General features: G+C 46.3%; 1 protein-coding gene across 1 annotated transcript in view; it reads left to right on the top strand.

Moving 5' to 3' along the window:
- The first annotated feature begins 5,956 nt into the window (after positions 1-5,956).
- Positions 5,957-21,503, top strand: part of B4galnt2 (beta-1,4-N-acetyl-galactosaminyltransferase 2) — a 49,318-nt gene continuing 33,771 nt past the window's right edge. The window contains exon 1 of the mRNA XM_051158376.1: positions 5,957-6,053. Coding sequence (XP_051014333.1) covers positions 6,040-6,053 — 14 coding nt within the window. The 5' untranslated portion in view covers positions 5,957-6,039. The remainder of the gene's footprint in view (positions 6,054-21,503) is intronic.

Raw genomic sequence — 21,503 nt, 5'->3', positions numbered from 1 at the left:
CTGGTCATTGTGAAGTCAGTCCTGAAAGACTTTTTTTTTTCTTTAAGATTTATTTATTATTGAGCTGGAGAGATGGCTGAGAGGTTAAGAGCACTGTCTGCTCTTCCAAAGGTCCTGAGTTCAATTCCCAGCAACCACATGGTGGCTCACAACCATCTGTGATGTGATCTGGTGCCCTCTTCTGGTGTTGTAGGTGCACACGCAGGCAGAGCACTGTATATATAATAAATAAATCTTTTTAAAAAAGATTTATGCCAGGCGGTTGGTGGCGCACGCCTTTAATCCCAGCACTCGGGAGGCAGAGGCAGGCGGATCGCTGTGAGTTCGAGGCCAGCCTGGTCTACAAAGTGAGTCCAGGATGGCCAAGGCTACACAGAGAAACCCTGTTTCGAAAAAACCAAAAAAAAAAAAAAAAAAGATTTATTTATTAACATCATATGGTTGCTGGGAATTGAACTCAGGATCTTTAGAGGAACAGACAAGTGCTCTTAACCTCTGAGCCATCTTTCCAGCCCCTGAAAGACTTTCAAGCAAGCATATCAGGTGCTTCATCCAGGGTCTTTCAGTGAAAAGGTGCTGTGCAGGGAGTTGGATGGGAGTTGTCGGTGTCCTGCCATGTGACAGCTAAACTGTCCCGTTCTCAGGATAAATAGTCCGTGTAGTGGTTTTGATGGAGTCCACTGGGCTGGATTTTTCCTAGGAAGAAGCGTGTTTGGCTCATTTGCCACTCGTTCCATTACAAAGATTCAGGCTGTTTTTGTTAAAGAACAACATTCTTGATTTGGACCTGAGATTTTTCAGCATGCTAAAACCTTGTTGCGTGGCTGCTTCTACTTTGCGTCTGTTTTCTTTGCTCTTCAAGTTGCCTTGAGTGCACAAACAATAAATATCTTGTGACAAAAAAAAAAAAAAAAAAATTCTTGTGACAATAAATGTTCTGTGACAAAAGTTAAATTTAAGTTGTGTGTGGTGGCACACACACCTTTAATCCCAGCGCTTGGGATGCAGAGGCAGGCGGGTCTCTGTGAGTTCGAGGCCAGCCTGGTCTACAAAGTGAGTTCAGGACAGCCAAGGGTACACAGAGAAACCCTGTCTCGAAAAACCAAAGAGAAAGAAAGAAAAAAAGGAAAAAGAAATCAGAACAACACTTTCATTCACAAGAGGGTTAAAAAACAAAACAAAACAAAAAAAAAAAACCCACCTAGTAATAGGCCTAACCTAAGCAAGGAAGTGAGAACTCACTATGAAGCTGAGGATAAAGTTCAACTCCTGACTTTCCTGCCTCCACTTCCCAAATGCTGAGAGAACATGTGTGAACCCCCACACGTGACTAAAGAGAGAGTTTGGAACTGAACAACACACGCGAAGATGGAAAGAGGCCCCAAGTGCATGGATTGGCAGAGTTAATGTGTAAATTCAAATGTACCCCCAGAACATCCACAGCAATGAGAAAAAGAGCAGCGGCCAGAGCCATCACAACGCCAGACTTCAAGGTATATGTCCGAGCCATGAAAACAGAACAGCATGATGCTGACACCCACCCCCCCCACACACACAAACCACACAGACCTTGGGCTGCAAATGTTCTAGAATAGCTATGAGTGCAGCCCAACATATCTGTGTAGATTACACTGCCGTGTTTCAAAGTCAAAAGACATCCCATAAATAAAGCCACATAGGCACAGCCACTGCACTTCATTAAAGTTGCCAGACAACATATTTATTTATTTATTAGCTATACAGTGTCCTGCTTGCATGTACACCAGGACACCAGAAAAGGGCTCCAGAGCTCTTTATAGATGGTTGTAGGCCACCATGTGGTTGACTGGGAATTTGAACTCAAGACCTTTGGAAGAGCCTAAGCTGCTCTTAACCTCTGAGCCATCTCTCCAGCTCAAGACAACATATATTGGAGAAAAATACAGCCTTTCTACGAATGGTGCTTGGAAAACTGGGCGTTCACAGGCCCAAGAATGAAACCAGATGCCTATCTCTCCCCTGGCACAACAAATTCAAGGCAAACCTATCAAAGACCTCAGTGGCTAATCTGAAACTTTAAAGCTGCTTGAGAAAAAATCCAGAAGATGTAAGCAGGGGATGTACTTTCCAAGACGTATTGCAGTAGCCCAGGGAAACAATCACATGGATGAATAAATGAGAATTGTATAAAATTAGAAAGACTCTGCACAGCAAAGGAAAACAATGAAAAGACAGACTACTGACTGAAATGGAGAAAATCTCCGCTAGCTTTCCACTTGGCAAGGATTGATAGGGTACATGAAGGACTCAAAGGGGGGGGGGGTTCAATCAATAAATGAATGAGTTTGGGAGTTGGAGGCTAGAGAAAAGGCTCAGCAATTTGTTTTGTTTTGTTTTGTTTTTCAAGACAGGGTTTCTCTGTGTTAGCCCTGGCTGCCTTGGACTCACTTTGTAGACCAGGCTGGCCTTGAACTCACACCGATCCACCTGCCTCTGCCTCACAAATGCTGGGATGCAAAAAAATTTTTTTTCCAAGACAGAGTCTCTCTGTGTTAGCCTTGGCTGTCCTGGACTCACTTTGTAGACCAGGCTGGCCTCGAACTCACAGCGATCCACCTGCCTCTGCCTCCTGAGTGCTGGGATTAAAGGCGTGCACCACCACACCTGGCTGGGATGTATATTTTTAAAAAGATTTATTTATTTTGTGTATATGAGTGAGTGCTCTATCTGCATGTACACCTGCAGGCCAGAAGAGTGCATCAGATCACACTATAGAAGCTTGTGAGCCACCATGTGGTTGTTAGAAGTTGGACTCAGGACCACTGAGCCACCTCTCCAGCCCATGGCTCAGCAGTTTAAGTACTTGATGACCTTGAAGAGGATGACTTCCAGCATCCATGTTGGACAGCTCACTACTGCGGGTAACTCCAGCTCCAGGGCATCCAATGCCCTCTTCTGGCCTCTGGGGGCGCCAGACACGCATTCGGTGTACATATATACGTAAGCTAGGCATGAAGACACAGGTCTATAATCCCAGCCCTTGCAGAAGTAGAGGTAGGAAGGTCAGGAGGTCAGTGTGACATAGTGAGACAGTGTCTCAAGGCATAAGAGGTGGGAGAGCTGACTACAGAAGGGTGGGTGGGTCCATGGCCAATGGCCTCCAATCCTGCTAATGTTTGACTAGCTACTTAACATAGTTACCCCAGGTAGAGAGCCAATGACGGAACAAAGAAACGGTTGCACCCAAGTTCAGTGTGTAGATCCAATGAGTTCACTGGGCCTGTTTCCAAGAGTGTGAGGTGAGTGAGTTACCTGCATGACCACAAAATCTTTCCGCTCTGGAGGACTGCCTCATGGGAGCTGAAGCATGGAGCTCTGCTTCAGTTAACTTCCTCCCTCATAGCTGCTCTCCCCAAGAACACTTGCAGTTTGATCACAGAAAGGAGTAGTAGATACGTGTGGCATCTCAGGTCCTGCCATTCTCCCTGCCTTCTGTTAGGGAGTGGCCATAGGTGTAGCATTATTATTGTAGAGATTACTATTGTTTTCCTTATTCTGTGGCAGGGATGTGAAGCTCAGGTCCCTCGGCTTCCTGAGGTGTGTGTAGGGGGAGATGGTCACATATACCTGGAGGAAACAACCCTTCCTGCCCTCTTCCTGTACCCTTCCTTCAGGAGACCCTATTTATTCAGCTACTACGAAAGTTCTCTCTTTCTACAATTTTTTCTTTCTGTGTCTGTCTCCTTGGCTGTCCTGGACTTGCTTTGTAGACCAGGCTGGCCTTGAACTTACAGAGATCCACCTGCTTCTGCCTTCCGAGTGCTGGGATTAAAGGAGCGTGCCATCGCACTCAGCTTCTTTTTGTTTAGTTTTTTTCAATTTATTTATTTATTTTTTATGCACATCGGTGTTTTGCCTGCATGCATATCTGCATGAGGGTGTCAGATCTTGAAGTCACAGACAGTTGTGAGCTGCCATGTGGGTGCTGGGAATTGAACCCCGGTCCTCTTGAAGAGCAGTCAGTGCTCTTAACCACTGAGCCATCTTCTCTCCAGCTCCTTTAGGGTTTTTTGGTGTGTGTGTGTGTGTGTGTGTGTGTGTGTGTGTGTTTTGGGGCACGGTGTCTCTGTGTAGCCTTGGCTGTCCTGGACTCACTCTGTAGACCAGGCTGGCCTTGAATCCTTTTGGGTTTTTAACAAAAGCTTTACCTGATACTAATAGACTTGGTGAGAAACCCCACAAGGTGTCCGGATTCTTTTTGGCTTCTGTGCAACAGTCCTTAGTCCTGCATCTGAAACAGGACCTCTCTCTACAGTGGAGCCTTATAGGGGCAGGATAAAAGGAAAGTTAGAACTTGGGATCTGGGCAGGAAAAGGGACGGCTCACTCCGGAGTCTGACTTGGATGTCTCAGCCGCTAAGAGGAAAGGTATATCAGTGGAACTAACAAAAATTTTGCTATGGTTGTATTAGAATGAACCCAATATTCCTTTAATAGAGATTTCTTGGATTAAACACAACAGTGATTAACTCAGTCACATGAATCGGTGTCACATTAAGGGAAAAGACCAAAGTTCCGCCCCATTGGAGTCAGTTAACCCAGAGCAAATCCAGATTTGAATTCTCTGCTTCAAGCTCCCTCACTCTCCCAGTAAGGGTGAGTGACTTTGAATTCTGATCCTCCTGGGGTTACAGGTGTGCCCCATCACGGGTACCTACCTGGCTTTGGAAATGTTTGACAGTATCTTTCTTCTGGTTTGGGTATTTAGAATTACTTCCTTTTCAGCCTTTCTTCCTTTTTGGGACGCAGCAAGCTATAAAGAAATATATACCACCACGTGTAAGCAGAGGATCGCACGCAATGCTCCGTCTAAGAGAAACTAGCGGCCTGGCCTCCGCAAGTTGGCTGGGCGAAAATCAAACCGTAGAACTCTAAGCTTAGAGAAGAGCCTCCGGAAAACCACCCCCAACACATTTCGAAAAGGGTTTCACAAATACAGATGCGGAACAATTTCGTGGGAAATTCACTTTTTCTCCCGTCACAAACAAAAAAGCATCATGTGGCCGGCTAAAGTTCTTGTAAGAGGGTTTGGACTACAAACAGCTGCAGTTTTACTTTCCTGGGGTCTCTTCACGACAGTTAGCGGCGGAGCGTTGCGGGGAAAGGTGGAGGTAGGGCAAAGGCTACATTAGGGAGAACAGAGATTTAAGCTGTGGAAGGGCAGGTGGGGGACGAGGTGACAGGGAGATGTAGGAGTGAGCTAGGAGACTGTTTCTCTGTAGGGTGGATACGCTTGCTGACCCAGGGAGGTGGAGAAAGAGGAAGGATTTGGAGAGAAGCGCGCGGTGGAGGAGAGGGGCGCGCGCGGGGGGGGGGGGGTGTTGCGGAACTGAGCACCTAGGTTAACTAAGGTGTGCTAAGACCCGCCCCCACAGCCTAGAGGACTACCCCGGAGAGGGAACACAACAAGTAGGGTGACGCCATTTGTTTCTGATGAGGGAAAGCAATGAATGAACCAGCTTCACCTGGTTCCAGTCTAAGCGCTCTACCTCCCTCAGAAAGACCAGCCCACTAAGGAGATGTCCTGGGCTGGCCTGGGGGGTTTATCAGAGGTGGGTTGCATTCTTAGCCCCGAACCCAAGGAACGTAGAATACACCCAAAGTGGGTCGAAGCCGGTTTACGCTGCTTACTGTATGATTGCCCTCACCTTGCCTCAATTTGCAGAACTGTCTTTTGGGGCTGCGGTAGTTTATACATGTAAATTAAGCGTTAGGAGCTATCTCTCGCAAGTCTTCAAGTAGGAAAAGCTGGGGCGGTGGTCGCCGCTGGGACCACCTCGTTCCCGGGATAATGGGCCCCTGGAGCTTCAGAGTCATAAAGGATCAACCCACATGATGGCAAAAACTATTGGAACACAGCCTGGGCGCAAGGCAAGGTCCAGCGCCTGGGCGGGGGATGTGGGATGTGGGCGGGTACCGTGCCGTGGACTCGCTGCTTTTTCCTGCTCCGGTCCCGACCTGCGCCAGGCAGTCGGCAGAGAGGTGGCTAGAGCGAGCGGCGATGACTTCCAGCTAGTAAGTGTCCCCGGGCCCCGAGGAACTTGAGGGCGCGATGTTGGGGAGGAACAGGTGTGGAGGCGGCACACCGGAGAGCTCAGACAGCGGGCAGGTGACCCGTGGAGCCCCGGGAGTTTTCACTTGGGTGGCAGCAATCGCCCGGCACGGCGCGTACCTTCCTTTGCAGAAACCTCCTCCTTTTACCGCCCCCCCCCCCCCCGCGGCCTCCCCCCTTAGCCCTCTGCCTCCGCCGCTGCGCCCGGCCAAACCGGGAACCGTTTTCCCCGTAGGAAAAAAATCGACCAGGAGGTGGCCAAGAGCACACCCGGGCAGGTTCGTGCGTGGGTCGTGCCTTTGGGAGGGGGGGTGCTGGGTGCCCAGGTAGCAGCCCTGAGGCGCCGACCCGACCCGGGGAGCAGCTGTAGGATGCGGGCTTAAGCAAGCGCAGGAACATTGGTCCCTGAGTTCTTTCCAGAAGGTTCCATAGCAGCCCTCGCAGACCTAAGGATTTCAGAAAGTCAGGTCTGGAGTAAGACGCTCGCTCGGTTGTACCTCAGTGCACCACAGCACCGACCTCTGAAGAGGCTCAAAGGTTACTTAAAAATGAACGCCGAAAAAAAATGTACTTGGACATACGTGTTTGATTAATTTTTACAAAAGTACCTGGAAGGATCAGAACTGAGCGTTGTGAGTTAGAAAGCAGTTTTGTGTGCGTTACACACTTCAAAGATTATCTTCTCTGAAGAAAAAGAAAGAATGAAAGAAAGAAGTACAGTTAAGGGGGTTGTAGCTCAGTTGGTGGAGTGCTTGCCTGACACCCAGGAAGCCTTGGGCTCAATCCTAACTACTTGGGAGATAGGCCTACAATTCTGAGGCCAGATGGAGATCCTGTCTGAACACTTTATTTATTTATTATTTTTATTTATTTTGGTTTTTCGAGAGAAGGTTTCTTTGTGTAGTCTTGACTGTCCTGGACTCGCTTTGTAGACCATGTCTCAACACTTTAAAATGGGCCGAGGGTGTTGCTCAGTGGTAAGACGCTTGCTGATGACTATGCACTAAGATTTTTATATTATGTTATGATGTTATTTATTTATTTTATTTTAATTTTTGTTTTATTGTTAGTTTTTTTTTTTTTTTAAAGACAGGATTTCTCTGTGTAACAGCTCTGGCTGTCCTGGAACTTGCACTGTAGACCGGGCTGGCTTCTAACTTACAGAGATCCGTATTTTTATGTTGTTTTTTTTTAAAGCACTCACCTGTTTCACAAAGGATACGGGAAGAGAAGGGAGGATGGCAAACCTTGGCCTTTGCCCATTGCTGAGGGTTTCCAGGAGTCTCAGTGTCCTTCCACATTCCCGTAGCTATTAAAAAAAAAAAAAAAAGACAGAAAAGGGGTTGGTGATTTAGCTCAGTGGTAGAGCGCAAGGCCCTGGGTTCGGTCCTCAACTCTGGAAAAAACAAAAAGAAAACAAACAAACAAACAAACAAAAACCAAAAAACCCGCACTCCCGTAGCTTCCTCCTTCCTGCATGAGGGAGGAGGCGGAAGCTGGGACTCATGTTTAACAGACTTAACCAACAGGAATGATGCCAGTGAGCTTAAGGCTGGCACAAGTTGGGGCAAACTTCGTCTTTCCTCCACTTATAAAAAGCTGTAATTGTGGCCTGGTGTGGTGGCACACGCCTTTAATCCCAGCACCTGGGAGAATCGCTGTGAGTTCGAGGCCAGCCTGGTCTACAAAGCGAGTCCAGGACAGCCAAGGCTACACAGAGAGACCCTGTCTCGAAAAACAAAAAAACAAAACAAAACAAAAGCTGGAATTATATGTTTAGATCTACATTTTTAATGCTGTTTGCTATTTTCCCGTTTCTACTGTATGGTGCTGGCCAGTGTGGCTTAGGGACACATCTCTTCCAGCCAGTGAAATTCTACCTCTAAAAAACGGACAGCTCCCCTCAACACACCCGCCCCACCGACGCAGGAAGAGATTAATGTCCCATAAACTAAACTGATTATATGTTAATTACTACATCTGTTTCTAAAGCCAGTGTGCCTTTAATCCCAGCACTAAGGAGGCAGAGGCAGGCGGATCGCTGTGAGTTCAAGGCCAGCCTGGTCTACAAAGCGAGTGCAGGATAGCCAAGGCTACACAGAGAAACCCTATCTTGAGAAAAAACCACCACCAACAACAAAAAATCAAAAGCCAGTGTGGTGGTGTGTGTTGCAGTTATTCCTGCTGTTCAGGGTCATCTTTTGCTATGTTGTGAGTTCGAGGCCAGCCTGGGCTATATGAGACTTTGTCTCCAAAAGCGAGAAAAGTTCATTTTAATACCCTGTGGAGCACTAAAGAGTGGGCTCTGGGATCATATTTCTCTGTAAAGTGTACAGAAATCCCTGAGCACAAAGTGGGAAGGAACCAGGAGACCAACGTGGGTGCATGGGCTGTAGCGCAGAGCGGATCTTTCAGTAGCGTTTCTAACAACGTCTATGAAGAATATCCTGCTGAAATCTCCATTTTACAGTTGGGGAAACCGAGGGAGGAGGTTGTCCCAGGACCATTCTGGAAGGAGCTGGTTGGATTTCAGCTCAATTCTATGGGTTTTTGGGTATTTGGGCCATGTACTAAAATTTCATTTAACAAATGTTGCGGGCTGGAGAGGTGGTTCAGGAGGTAAAAGCACATAGCGCCAGTGCGGAGGCCCCGAGTTTGATTCCCAGAGCTGATGTCTAGCAGGCCATGAGCGCCTGTGACTGCAGCTCCAAGGGAGTCTGAAACTCTGCTTAGGACTCCTCAGGTACTTACACATTCTCTCTCTCTCTCTCTCTCTCTCTCTCTCTCTCTCTCTCTCTCTCTCTCTCTCTCTCTCTCACACACACACACACACACACACACACACACACACATACACACACTTAAAAAAATAAAAAAATAAAAAAACAAAACCAAAGCCAGATATTGGGTGCCACCCCTATGTGCTGGCTGTCTTACTAGGTCCTGGAAATACAAAAGTCCCAACTTCTTCCTTCTTCCTCTTCTTCTTCTTCTTCTTTTTTTTTTTTTTTTTCAAGACAGAGTCTCTCTGTGTAGTCTTGGCTGCCCTGGACTCACTTTGTAGACCAGGCTGGCCTTGAGCTCACAGCGATCCGCCTGCCTCTGCCTCCCGAGTGCTGGGATTAAAGGCGTGCGCCACCACCACCACCACCACGCCCGGCTAGTCCCAACTTCTTGAAGTGGTAACGGTGCACTTGACATCAGCATCACATCCGGTGTCCTGGCAAAGACTTTCGTTCCAATATTACATTTTCCTCCCTTGGCCCTTGAATGACAGTTTGTTTGTTTGTTTGGGTGGTTGGTTTGGTTTTGGTTTGGTTTTTCAAGACAGGGTTTCTCTGTGTAGTCTTGGCTGTCCTGGACTCACTTGAACAACACATTTCTTTAAATGAGCTCAAATTAACTTCAGTGAAGTTGTGGACTTCTGAGGATGGCTTTTGTCTGCAGCGCATACACAGGAGGTGGAGGGGGGGCAACTTTTCTCCTACCTTGTTGTTTGCAGGGGGTCAAGTTCATGTCATCAGGGTAGCGAACATCTTTACCTCTGGACGTGTCTAGCCATCCTGCCAGCTTTCCAACCCTCTTCCCCCCTCTTCTTTTCCTCTTTCTGATTTTTGAGATGGCGTTTCATGGAGCCAAGGCTGGCTTTGAATTAACCATGTATCCCAGAATGACCTTGAATGCCAGGTCCTTCCTCTGCCTCCATAGGACTAGGCTCAGAAGCACATTACCACTGTGGCCAGTTTTAACACCTCCCTCTTCTTTGGAATAGGATTATTTTGGTAACCAATGAATAAGCAATAATTATTTTCTTGTGTTTTTTATTTTTCTGTTTACTTAGTGTGTGTGTGCATGTGTGCATGTGTGCGTGTGCATGCATGCGCGCGCCTGTGTGTGTACATGTGTATGTGTGTGCGTGTGTGTACGTACTTGTGAATATCTTCACAGTGGTGCATGTGTAGAGGTCAGAGGACAAATTTTAGGTGACCTCACCTTCCACCTTGTTGGGGCAGGCTCCTTTTTGCCTCTGCCAATGTGAAGTGTGCTCCAGGCTACCTGGCAGAAAATCTTCCTGTTGACCTTCCTAGTCTCTCTTCCCATTTTGCTGTTGTTGGTTTTGTTGTTTTGTTTGTTTTTGTTTTTGAGACAGGGTCTCCCTGCATAGCCCTGGCTGTCCTAGAACTCACTATGTAGACCAGGCTGGCCTCGAACTCACACAGATCAGCCTACCTCAGCCTCCCAAGGCCAGGAATTCAAGGAGTCCCTTTCCCATTTTGTGGTAGAAATTAGATGCGAGCTACTGCATTTGGCTTTTTGTGGGGGCTCTGGGGTCAAACTCAGTTCAGCAGACTCCCACAGCAAGTGCTTTTATCAGCTGTGTCATCTTCCCAGTTTTTCTTTCACTTTAAGGCAATGAAAAAGTTATACTCTTTAAAGATTTTTTGAAATTGGGTGAAATGGCTATGAACAGGAAAGGATTATGGAAGGCCAGGTGTGTAGCTCAGTGGTAGGGCGCTTGTCTAGTTTGCATGAGGGCTCTATGTTACCAAACAGGCTCCATGTTGGGGAGTTAAGATGTCTAATTCATACTTAATGAAAAATAGTATACTTCAAAGCTGGCTAGTGGTGGTGCACGCCTTTGATCCTGGCACTTGGGAAACAGAGGCAGGCAGATCTCTGAGTTCAATGCCAGCCTGGTCTACAGTGTGTTGTTTTTTCCTCTTGGTGGTGCTGGGTATTGACCCTAGGGCCTAGTCTGGGACTTCAAACTTGCTTTGTAGCCCAGGCTGGCCTCATCTTTCTGTCTTCATGGTATTTAAATTTTTAAGCATCAATTAAAACCTCAAGTAGAGGGCTGGAGAGATGGCTCAGAGGTTAAGAGCACTAGTTGCTCTTCCAAAGGTCGTGAGTTCAATTCCCAGCAACCACATGATGGCTTACAAACATCTATAATCGGGTGCCCTCCTCTGGTGAGCAAGTGTACATGCAGGCAGACACTGTATACATAATAAATAAATCTTAAATAAAACAAAACAAAACAAAAAAAAAACCTCAAGTAGAACATAGTTCCGGTCTCAACTTCCAAATTACTGGGCCCAGTGAGCACAGAGTGCCCTCTACTCTGGTTAGTATTGTCTTTCAGCCATCATCCTTTTACTGTAGAGGCTTCAAAGGTCAGCCTACGCTAGAGAAACCCTGTTTTGTTTTTTTTAAAAACAGGTTGAACAGCACAGAACAAAACTCGACTCTCTAAAACATCTAGGAAAACATTTGTATGTTATAAAATTGATTCAATTGCAAGCTTATTCTTGCAGAGAATCTAGGTAGCCTAGTATATGTGAGGGGATGCAGGAAAGAAAGTTCTGACAAGTCACTCAATAAAAAGGTTAAGGTTTTTATTATAGTTATGAGAGAGAGAGAGAAAGGAGAGAGGGAGGGAGGGGAGGAGAGGGAGAGAGAGAGAGAGAGAGAGAGAGAGAGAGAGAGAGAGAGAGAGAGAGAGAGAGAGAGAGAGAGAGAGCGGCCAGCGGTATCTGAAGAATCCAGAGGGAAGAGAGCGTTAGGGAAATGGGAAAGCAGAACAGTGGAGATAGTAAGAGGCAGAGAATAGAGCTCGGCTGGAAAGAGTGAGCGAGCAAGAGAGAGAATGGTGAGAGTAGCCAGGTATCCGAAGGACGTGTAGCTGCGGGGAAGGGAACCAGGGAGTGCAGGGTGGGAAGGGCTGGGGTGCTACCATGGACTTTGAAATGTGTAACAGGTGCCTGTGATGTCAGGGAGCCCGCCGGTACCATGAGCTTTGATATGCTGATAGACGCCACAGGTAGCCCTGTGTGCCTTCTGCCAGAGGGAAGAGGAGTGACTGCTTTTGGCAGATGAGAACAGGTTTCACAAAGGTCCTGATGCCTTCTGACTTTTACCTAACCACCAGATCCCTATAATCCAGGTTAATCATGTTTCTGGCAATTTGGACAGCCCTAACACTGAAAACCAGGTGGATGCCAGGAGCCAATTACCCAAATGAGTTCTTCAGATTAAATTCCACATTATGGGGGAAACTTAATTGCTCATGGGAAGCCCCCCTGTATCCTTAAAACACAGCAGTAACTGGAGAAACGAAGGTGGAAGTCTTCTCTCTCTGGGATGAAGAACTCCATGCAAAAATGTAAAACTCCTCGCATCAAATACAGCAAAAGGGCCAGTGAGAGATGGCTCAGCGGGTAAGGGCGTTTGTACCACAAGCCTGACAGGCCTGGGTCTACTCCCTGGAACCACGAAAAGGTGGGAAGGAGAAACCAGCTGCAGAAAGTTGTCCTCTGACCTCCATACTTGCCTGGTATGTGTGCCCCACCCAATCGTGTGTGTGTGTGTGTGTGTGTGTGTGTGTGTGTGTGTGTGTGTGTGTGTACGTGCCGGGCTTGGTGGCACACTTCTTTAATCCCAACACTCAGGAGGCAGAGACAGGCAGATCTCTGTGAGTGTAAGGCCAGTCTGGTCTACATAGAGTTTTAGAATAGCCAGAGCTACATAGAGGGACTCAAAATAAAAACAAACAAATAAAATAACAACAACAAACCCCAAAAAACTTTTGTTTACTTGGGGTATATTTATTGCTACTTGACAAGCTGTGAATTAAAGTTGAAACCATTTAAAGATAGTTAGGAATTTATTAGAAAGGTCACACACCTTTAATCCCAGCACTCAGGAGGCAGAGGCAGGCAGATTGCTGTGAGTTCGAGGCCAGCCTGGTCTACAAAAGGAGTCCAAAACAGCCAAGGCTAACACAGAGAGACCCTGTCTCGAAAACAAACAAACAAACAAACCAAAACAAAAACAACAACAAAAAAGAATTCATTAAAAGTGACTGGGCTGGGAGTGGGGGTTTGAATGTAGCACCACAATCAATAAACTAAATCAAGAACTCAATCATCAACCTACTAGAGGTTAACACAAATTCATTCATCCATTCATTTTAAAGACTTGCTATGTAGCCTGGGTTGGCCTGGAATTTGCTTTCTACCCTCAGCCCCTTGAGTTCTCTGATTACAGGTATGCCCTGCCACACTCAGGTTTATATATTTTTTAATGAAAGCCAAGTGGTGGTTGCACACTCCTTCAATCTCAGGACTTGGGAAGCAGAGGCAGGTGGGTCTCTGTGAGTTCCAGGCCAGCCTGGTCTACAAAGTGAGTCTAGGGCAGCCAGGGTTGTTACACAGAGAAACCCTATCTAAAACAACAACACAAACCAAACCAAACCAAACCAAAAACCGTATCTTCCCTCCAACAAAACATATATTTTAAAAGATTTGTTTATTATAGTGTTTTGCCTGCATATACAGCTGCATGCCAGAAGAGGGCATCAGATCTCATTATAGATGGTTGTGAGGCTAGGAATTGCGCTTAGGACCTTCGGATGAACAGTTAGTAAGCTTAACTTCTGAGCCATCTCTCCAGTCCTGAATGAAACATATTTTAATGAAAACACAGCTAGAATTGGCCTAAAGCTTGAGTAAGTCTCCAGCATCCACTTTCTGTCTCATTCCTGTGCCTTTTAGCTAGAGGTTGCCGATGCTCTTCGGGCGGGACTCTGCCTGTCTGGGTCAATCCCGTCCATGGACTCTGTCAGTACAACACCACGGCTTAGACATTTTGTTCATCTGGATGGATTCTCTGTCCAGAGAACATAGCCAACCCTGAAGCTCAGTGGTTATTGTCTGTGTTTCCTAGTGGTTTATTTATGCTTATGCGTATGGGTGTTTTTGCCTGCCTGCATGTATGTAGGTGAACCCCATGTGCACCTGGTGGCAGTGGAGGCCAGAAAAGGTTATTGGAACTGGAGTTATAGATAGTTCTGAGTCACCAAGTGGGTAGCGAGGAACAAATAAGGGTCCTCTGTGAGGACAACAAATGTTCTAGCCATGAAGCCATCTTAAAGGTTTTTGTTTTATTTTGTGTGTGTGTGTGTGTGCGCGCGCGCGTGTGCACATCTGTCTGTGTCTAGGTATATGCATGTCTGTGCACATGTCCCTGGAATCCAAAGGAGGCACTAGAGCTTTTGGAGCTGGAGTTGCAGGTGATTGGCTGCTGGGAGTCACACACACTTAGCTCCTCTGCCAGAGCAACAGGAGCTCTTAGTCACTGAGTCAGCCCTGCCCCCACCCCACCTCCACCCCAGCCTATGTTCCCAAGTTTCAGCTGAAGGTAGGAAACTGGGGTTCCTTATTGTGTGACTTGCTAATAAAATAATTTTAAAATAGATTCAGGAGGAAACGAAAGGCTGATTTATTAGCATCTGAGAGAAAATCACCAGGGCAGGAAAGGTAAATCTTAGCAGCTGTCAGGAAGAAAAAAAGAAACTTTCATTCTTGAGAGGCGATTGTCTCTGAGGCTTACTGCCTCTGTCTGCTAACCCAGGCCTAGTGCCGGAAGCTTCTAGCCTCCATAAAAATCTAATCTAGGACCACAATGTTCTTAGTCTTGGAGAATAAGCTCACCCTTTCTACCTCTTTCTGAATTCTGGCTGGCTGGTTCCACTCCACTCAGCAGTTCCGGCTCTTTTTTTTTTTTTTTTTTTTTTTTTTTTTTTTGGTTTTTCGAGACAGGGTTTCTCTGTGTAGTCTTGGCTGTCCTGGACTCACTTTGTAGACCAGGCTGGCCTCGAACTCACAGCGATCCGCCTGCCTCTGCCTCCCGAGTGCTGGGATTAAAGGCGTGCGCCACCACGCCCGGCTCTTAAGCTTCTCCCAGTTATACTGACTCAATCTGGCATGTTCAGCAATGGAGGTCGGTAGGCAGTTGCTATGGGGTGATGGGATGTTCAGGGAAGGTCCAGGGTGTCTGGACAAGTAGGTTTAGCTTATGGCTGGTCTCCAGAGAGCTAGAACGAGTAAAAAGGGAAAGTTAAAACTTAGAAGAGGGACCGGCAAGATGGCTCAGTGGGTAAAGGCACTTGTCCCAAGTCTGATGAACCCATGTGGTGGCAAGAGAGAACTGATTCTTGAAAGCTGTCCTCTGAGCTGGGTAGTGGTGGCGCACACCTTTAATCCCAGCACTCAGGAGGCAGAGGCAGCCAGATCTCTATGAGTTCGAGGCCAGCCTGGTCTCTAAAGTGAGTCCAGGACAGCTAAGGCTACACTGAGAAACTCTGTCTCTAAACAAACAAACAAACAAATAAAAAAGGAAAGAAAAAAAAAAGTTTTCCTCTGACTCACATGGGGTGAGGCATGTCGACTACCCCACATACAAAATAAATAAACAAGGCCAGGTGTGGTGGCACACGCCTTTAATCCCAGCGCTTGGGAGGCAGGCAGATCACTGTGAGTTCGAGGCCAGCCTGGTCTACAAAGTGAATCCAGGACAACCAAGGCTACACTGAGAAACCCTGTCTAAAAAAACCAAACCAAACAAAAACAAAACAAAACAAAAACAACCAACCAAACAAACAAATACCTGAGTTGGAAAAGTGCATAGGCTTAGCAGTGAAGATCTGCAACACCTTTTAGGCATAAAGGGAATACAGGTTAGGCTAATTCCCTTTTCTGAACACATCTTTGGATGGATCACTTCTGGTAGGAGGGCCGTCTCCTAGACAGACAGGTCCGGTTGCATTTAAAAACCAGGGAAGGAATAGAACAATGATATGTAATGTTCTGATCTTTGACGTAGATCAGAACACCAGTTCTCCAGTCAAGGCTAAAAGATAAAACTCCAATTTCATTCTTTTAACTTTTTTTAGTGAGGCTCAATGGAATCCTGACATACACACCCTTTTATATCTGGTGTTTTAAATCCTAAACAGGAGCAAAGCCGACCTTTCCCTTTCTAAGAGTTGCCAGAGAAATGGGAGGCGGACCCACAGCTGGTTATGCGGGAAGGGTCCATCTTTGCAAGCCTTCGAGCTTGCCAGGACCTGTCCAGCCTACAACTGCAGGGAAAAATAAAAAAATAAAAAATCTGCACTCACTTTGGACCTGATGTCTAGCACCATCATCTTGTCTCTCACATCTGCCACCCACGGTACTGTTTTAAGTCTGCAATGGCCTTTGTTCCTTCTTTCAGATAAGTTTTGTGGTTCGCACCTTTAACTTCTGGGAAGGTGTGAACTAATGCTTTGAACCCCAAATAAGACACCAACGACAGGCCTACATAGGCATGCCACCAAAGCCCAACCTAACAAACCAATGAGTTTTGGGGACTTACAGACAGAGCATGAGTGAGGTCTTCCTCACAGCAACATGGGTGACCTCAAAACGACGGCATTGGTGCAGACGTTGCACCCCATTGTGGATGATGACCTCATGGGAGCCACACCACAGAGTCCCATTTCTAGTCAACTATCTACTTCCTATGTATGCTAGCAGCGCCCAGAGACCACTTTGCAGCTGGAAGAACAGAAGGGCAAAATGGCTGCAGTCCCAGCAGCCCAGCCTGTGACCCTCCCTTGGCTCCTTCTATTTAACAACTGTTAACAGGTGTAGATAGGGAACCATTTCCAGGGGGAACCTGGATACCTCAGCCTTGTTCAGTAAGCAGCCATGGCTAACAGCCAAGGATGGACTCTCCACTACAACATATGCCCAGAGGAGTCACACTACAGTGTCCTTAAAGGTGGGGACAGGTTTACAGACAGGTGTTCAGCATGGTGGCACACGCCTTTTTAATACCAGCACTCGGGAGGCAGAGCAGGCTGGTCTCTGAGTTCAAGGCCCGCTGTGATCTACATAGAGCTCCAAGTCAGCCAGGACATTATCTCAAAAAAAGCAAAAATGACTTAAAATTTTTTTTGGGGGGGGGACTGGGCGGGCGGTGGTGGTGGTGGCACACGCCTTTAATCCCAGCACTTGGGAGGCAGAGGCAGGCAGATTGCTGTGAGTTCCAGGCCAGCCTGGACTACAAAGTGAGTCCAGGACAGCCAAGGCTACACAGAGAAACTCTGTCTCAAAAAACCAAAAAGAAAAAAAGAAAAGAAAAGAAAAAAAATTTTAGGTGGGGTGCGCTGGGGGTGGGGGAGTTGTGTCTCACTAATTCAGCAGGGTTGCCCAGAAAGATCCTTCAGTGTCTGCCTTGGCAATGCTAGGAGTAAAGACATGCACCATTACAGCCAGCAGGAGAATAATGAAATCTTTTCACACTTTACCTCAGACTGCTTACAGGGAGAGTTGTTTATTTTTGTTTTTCATCATTTGGCCATTGTCTTAGTAGCGAGTAGGAGAGGAGAGGATGGGGGGGATCACTGCCATCAGTGATAGGATGGTGCGCAGTCTGGGCTCCTGTGATTGGAGGAGGGGGAGGAAGGTCCCAGTTCTATCTCAAGCGTTTGGAGGAACCACAGGAAAAGCATGCCCCAGCAGACTTTCCCTCCTTTAGCAGCAGTCACTGTAAGAGGAGGTGCATTAGTTGCTTTTCTCTACAAAAGCAACTCAGGGAAAGCAATGCCTCTTCTCTGCATGCCTTTAATCCCAGCCAGGGCTACACAGATAAACTCTATCTTTACAAAATTAAATTAAATTAAATTTTTAAAAAAAGATAAGAACCAGCAGAGGCAGCCTGATCGCTGTGAGTTCGAGGCCAGCCTGGTCTACAGAGTGAGTTCCAGGACAGCCAAGGCTACACAGAGAAACCCTGTCTTGAACAACAACAACAAAAGTGTGTATTTAAACAAGAGGCAGCAGTATCCAGGGCTCAGGCTTCCATTGTTCCAAGTTCCTGCTCATTACAAAAGCAAGTTGTTGTTGATGGCAAGGATCCTTGAAAGGACACAGTGCTCACCATGTTCCACCCTGGGTCCTTATTTTGGCATGGACTTTATAACTTTATAAGTTACACTGTGGACCTTTCTTGGATCTTTCTTTTTTGTTTTTTTGTTTGTTTGTTTGGTTGGTTGGTTTTTTTTTTTTTTTTTTTTGAGACACGGTTTCTTTGTGTAGTCCTGGCTGTCCTGGACTTAACTTTGTAGAGAGGCTGTCCTCGAACTCAGTGATCCACCTGCCTCTGCCTCCCTCAGTGCTGGGATTAAAGGCATGCACTACCACCACCTGGCTTCTTAAATATAGTCCAATCAGCCAGGTGTGGTGGTGTATGTCTTTAATCCCAGCATTTGTGAGGCAGAGACAGGTGGATCTTTGTGAGTTCGAGGCCAGCCTGATCTATAGAATGAGTCCAGGACAGCCAAGGCTATACAGAGAAACCCTGTCTCAAAAAACAAAAACAAAAAACAAAACAAATATATATATATACACACACACACACACACACACATATATATATATATATTCCAATCAGGCTCCATAAAAGCACGTAAGCAGTGCTGTTTTAACAGGATGAAATCTTTTTACTTATCTCGTAAAAATTAAACCTTTATTAATACTCTCCTAGCAGAAGAATCACTGCTAACGGTTATGCCATAAGATGTTATCCTAGCTGGAGCCAGATTTGGGGAGTCAGAAGTCTAAGAACTTAGGGCTGAGAGTGTAACTCAGTGGTAGGGTGCTTGCTGGGCATACACAGGACCCTGAGGTCAACCGAAAATGACCAAACATCCAGGGATTTAAATCTAAAGCAGTGCTGCACACATGTAGTTTCAGCACTTGGGCTGGGCCATAGAAGCACAGGGACCAGGAAGTTCAGGAGGTGGGGGCCCAAGGGAGAGGAAGTCAATGACGTCTTGGCTAGACAGTGAGTTTGAGGTCAGTCTAGTTTTGTTTAAAAAGTCCACCGGCCATGGAGACCGCTCAGCATGTAACGGTTCTTGCTACCAAAAGAGACAAACTGAGGTTTAATCCCCGAGTCCCACATGATGGAAAAAGGGAACTTACTTCCAAAAGTTGTCTTTTAATCTCCATATGTAGCCACAGCATATGCACATTGACATACGTTGCCCCCACCCGAACTAATAAATACATAGATTTTTTAAATTAATTTATTCATATTACATCTCAATGGTTATCCCATCCCTTGTATATGCTCATAGGGTATCAAGTCACTTCTTGGTAAAATACATAGTTTTTAATAGTCGAAGGAGATTTGTTTTTGTTTGTTTGTTTTGTTGTTTTGTTTTGTTTTGTTTTTTGAGACCAGGTTTCTCTGTGTAGCCTTGGCTGTCCTGGACTCACTTTGTAGACCAAGCTAGCCTCAAACTCACAGTGATCCACCTGCCTCTGCTTCCCGTGTGCTGGGATTAATAAAGGCATGCGCCACCAAGCCCAGCTTTTTTTTTTTTAGACAGAGTTTCTCTGTGTAGCCCTGGCTGTCCTAGAACTCTCTTTGTAGACCAGGCTGTCCCAGGACTCACAGAGATCTACCTGCCTCTGCCTCCAGAGTGCTGGGATTAAAGGCATGTGCCACAGTGCCCAGCACAGTTTTGGTTTTGTTTTTTTAAAAATACTGAGCATTTCTGGTCATGGACTTATTCTATGTATTTACTGATTCCTAAGTCAATAACTGTGTTTTAAAGTCACTAGCTCTTTAAAAGCTCAGCCTAGAGTATAGTTATCCCTCATTTTTTGTTTGTTTGTGTGTGATTTGTTTTGTTGTTGTTTTGAAGACAGGGTCTCTCTGTGTAGCCTTGGCTGTCCTGGACTCCCTTTGTAGACCAGGCTAGCCTCGAACTCACAGTGATCTGCCTGCCTCTGCCTCCCGAGTGCCGGGATTAAAGGTGTGCGCCACTATACCCGCCGGGCTCCTGCCCAGCTTTTTTTTTAAACGGGTTTTTTCTGAGTAGCCCTGGGTATTCAGGAACTCATTCACAGAGAGCCACCTGTCTCTGCCTCCCTGAGTGCTGAGATTAATGTATTTAAAGTTTGATTAACATTTTCCTCTCATTATAGCTCTAGCATGTTTCATAGTGTACTATGTTCTGCCTTTATTTATTTATTTATCTATTTATTTATTTAGAGGTGTGGGGGTGGTTTGAATAAGAATGCCCCTCATAGGCTTACAGATTTCAACCAGGGAGTGGCACCATTTTAAAGGATTAGGAGGTGGTGGTGTTGGAGAAAATGTGTCACTGTGGGTGGGCTCTGAAGTTTCAAAAACCCATTCTAAGTCCAGGGTCTCTCCACTGGTGAATCGGGCTATAGCTCTGAGCTACTTTTCCAGCACTGTTTCTGCCAGCGTGCCACCATGCTGATAATAGACTGAACCTCTGAAACTGTAAGCGAGCCATAAATGAAATGCTTTCTCTTATAAGAGTTGCCTTGCTCACGGGGCTGCAGAGATGGCTCAGAGGTTAAGAGCGCTGGCTGCTCTTCCAGAGGACCTGGGTTCAGTTCCAGCACCCACAAGGCAGCTCACAACTGTCTGTATCTCCTGTTCCAGGGGATCTGACACCCTCACACAGACATACATGCAGGCAAAGCACCAATGTACATAAAATACAAATAAATAAGTTTTTTTAATTAAAAAAAAAAAAAGTTGCCTTGTTCATGGTGTCTCTTTGCAGAATTAGAACACTGACCAAGACAAGATGGAAGTCTCATGAAAGAAATGAACCACACAAAGAACCAACAGTGAAAACTGGGTGTCGATTGACTTCATCAACCTGGATGAAGTCACGGGAAGGGGTGGGGGTGGGGCCCGAATGCCAGAATATTTATTTATTTATTTATTTATTTATTGGTTTTTCGAGACAGGGTTTCCCTGTGTAGCCTTGGCTGTCCTGGACTCAATTTGTAGACCAGGCTGGCCTCGAACTCACAGTGATCTTCCTGCCTCTGCCTCCCCAGTGCTGGGATTAAAGGCGTGCGCCACTACACCTGGCTTCCAGCATATTTAAAACACAGTACAATTTGGGAAAATGTTTCCAGGCAACAGTCAATTTAATCAGCTAATTCCAGGTACTTATGGAGTGACTACATAGCAACTCTTGTGCAAAGTACCTGAGACCACGAGGGCAGTTCTACAGCTAAAAGGCCTAGAACCTAGAAAGATCTCTAAGCAATGGTGTAGAGGTCAGTAGGTCACAGAGTACTGCAAACCTTTGTGACCATAGGTTTTCGCCTCTGACTCTATCCCAGAGCTCATCTCTCTCCCGGAACCCCCACCTCCAAGTTCCTGCCTCAGCTAATAGGCCGGAAGCTTTTTATTGACAGGTGATCCTTTCCTACAGTACAAGAGATCCTCTTTACAAAGTACGTGTGACATTGTCCCTTAGGATGGGTAATGGTCTAGGGGGAAGGAGTCTTGGATAATCATTGTGGGGAATTCGGGTGAGGTCTGCTTTCACAGATAGCAGGTCTAGTGGTCATTAATAAACTCCACTCTCGCCGGGCATGATGGCACACGCCTTTAATCCCAGCACTGGGGGGTGGGGAGGAAGAGGCAGGCAGATTTTTTTGAGTTCGAGGCTAGCCTGGTCTACAAAGTGTGTCTAGGATAGCCAAGGCTATACAGAGAAACCCTGTCTCGAAAAATCAAAA

The sequence above is a fragment of the Acomys russatus genome, chromosome 16 (assembly GCF_903995435.1).
Source record: "Acomys russatus chromosome 16, mAcoRus1.1, whole genome shotgun sequence".
Classification (NCBI taxonomy): Eukaryota; Metazoa; Chordata; class Mammalia; order Rodentia; family Muridae; genus Acomys; species Acomys russatus.
Note: the sequence above shows the minus strand (reverse complement) of the source record. Positions and strands in the feature narration are given on the sequence as shown.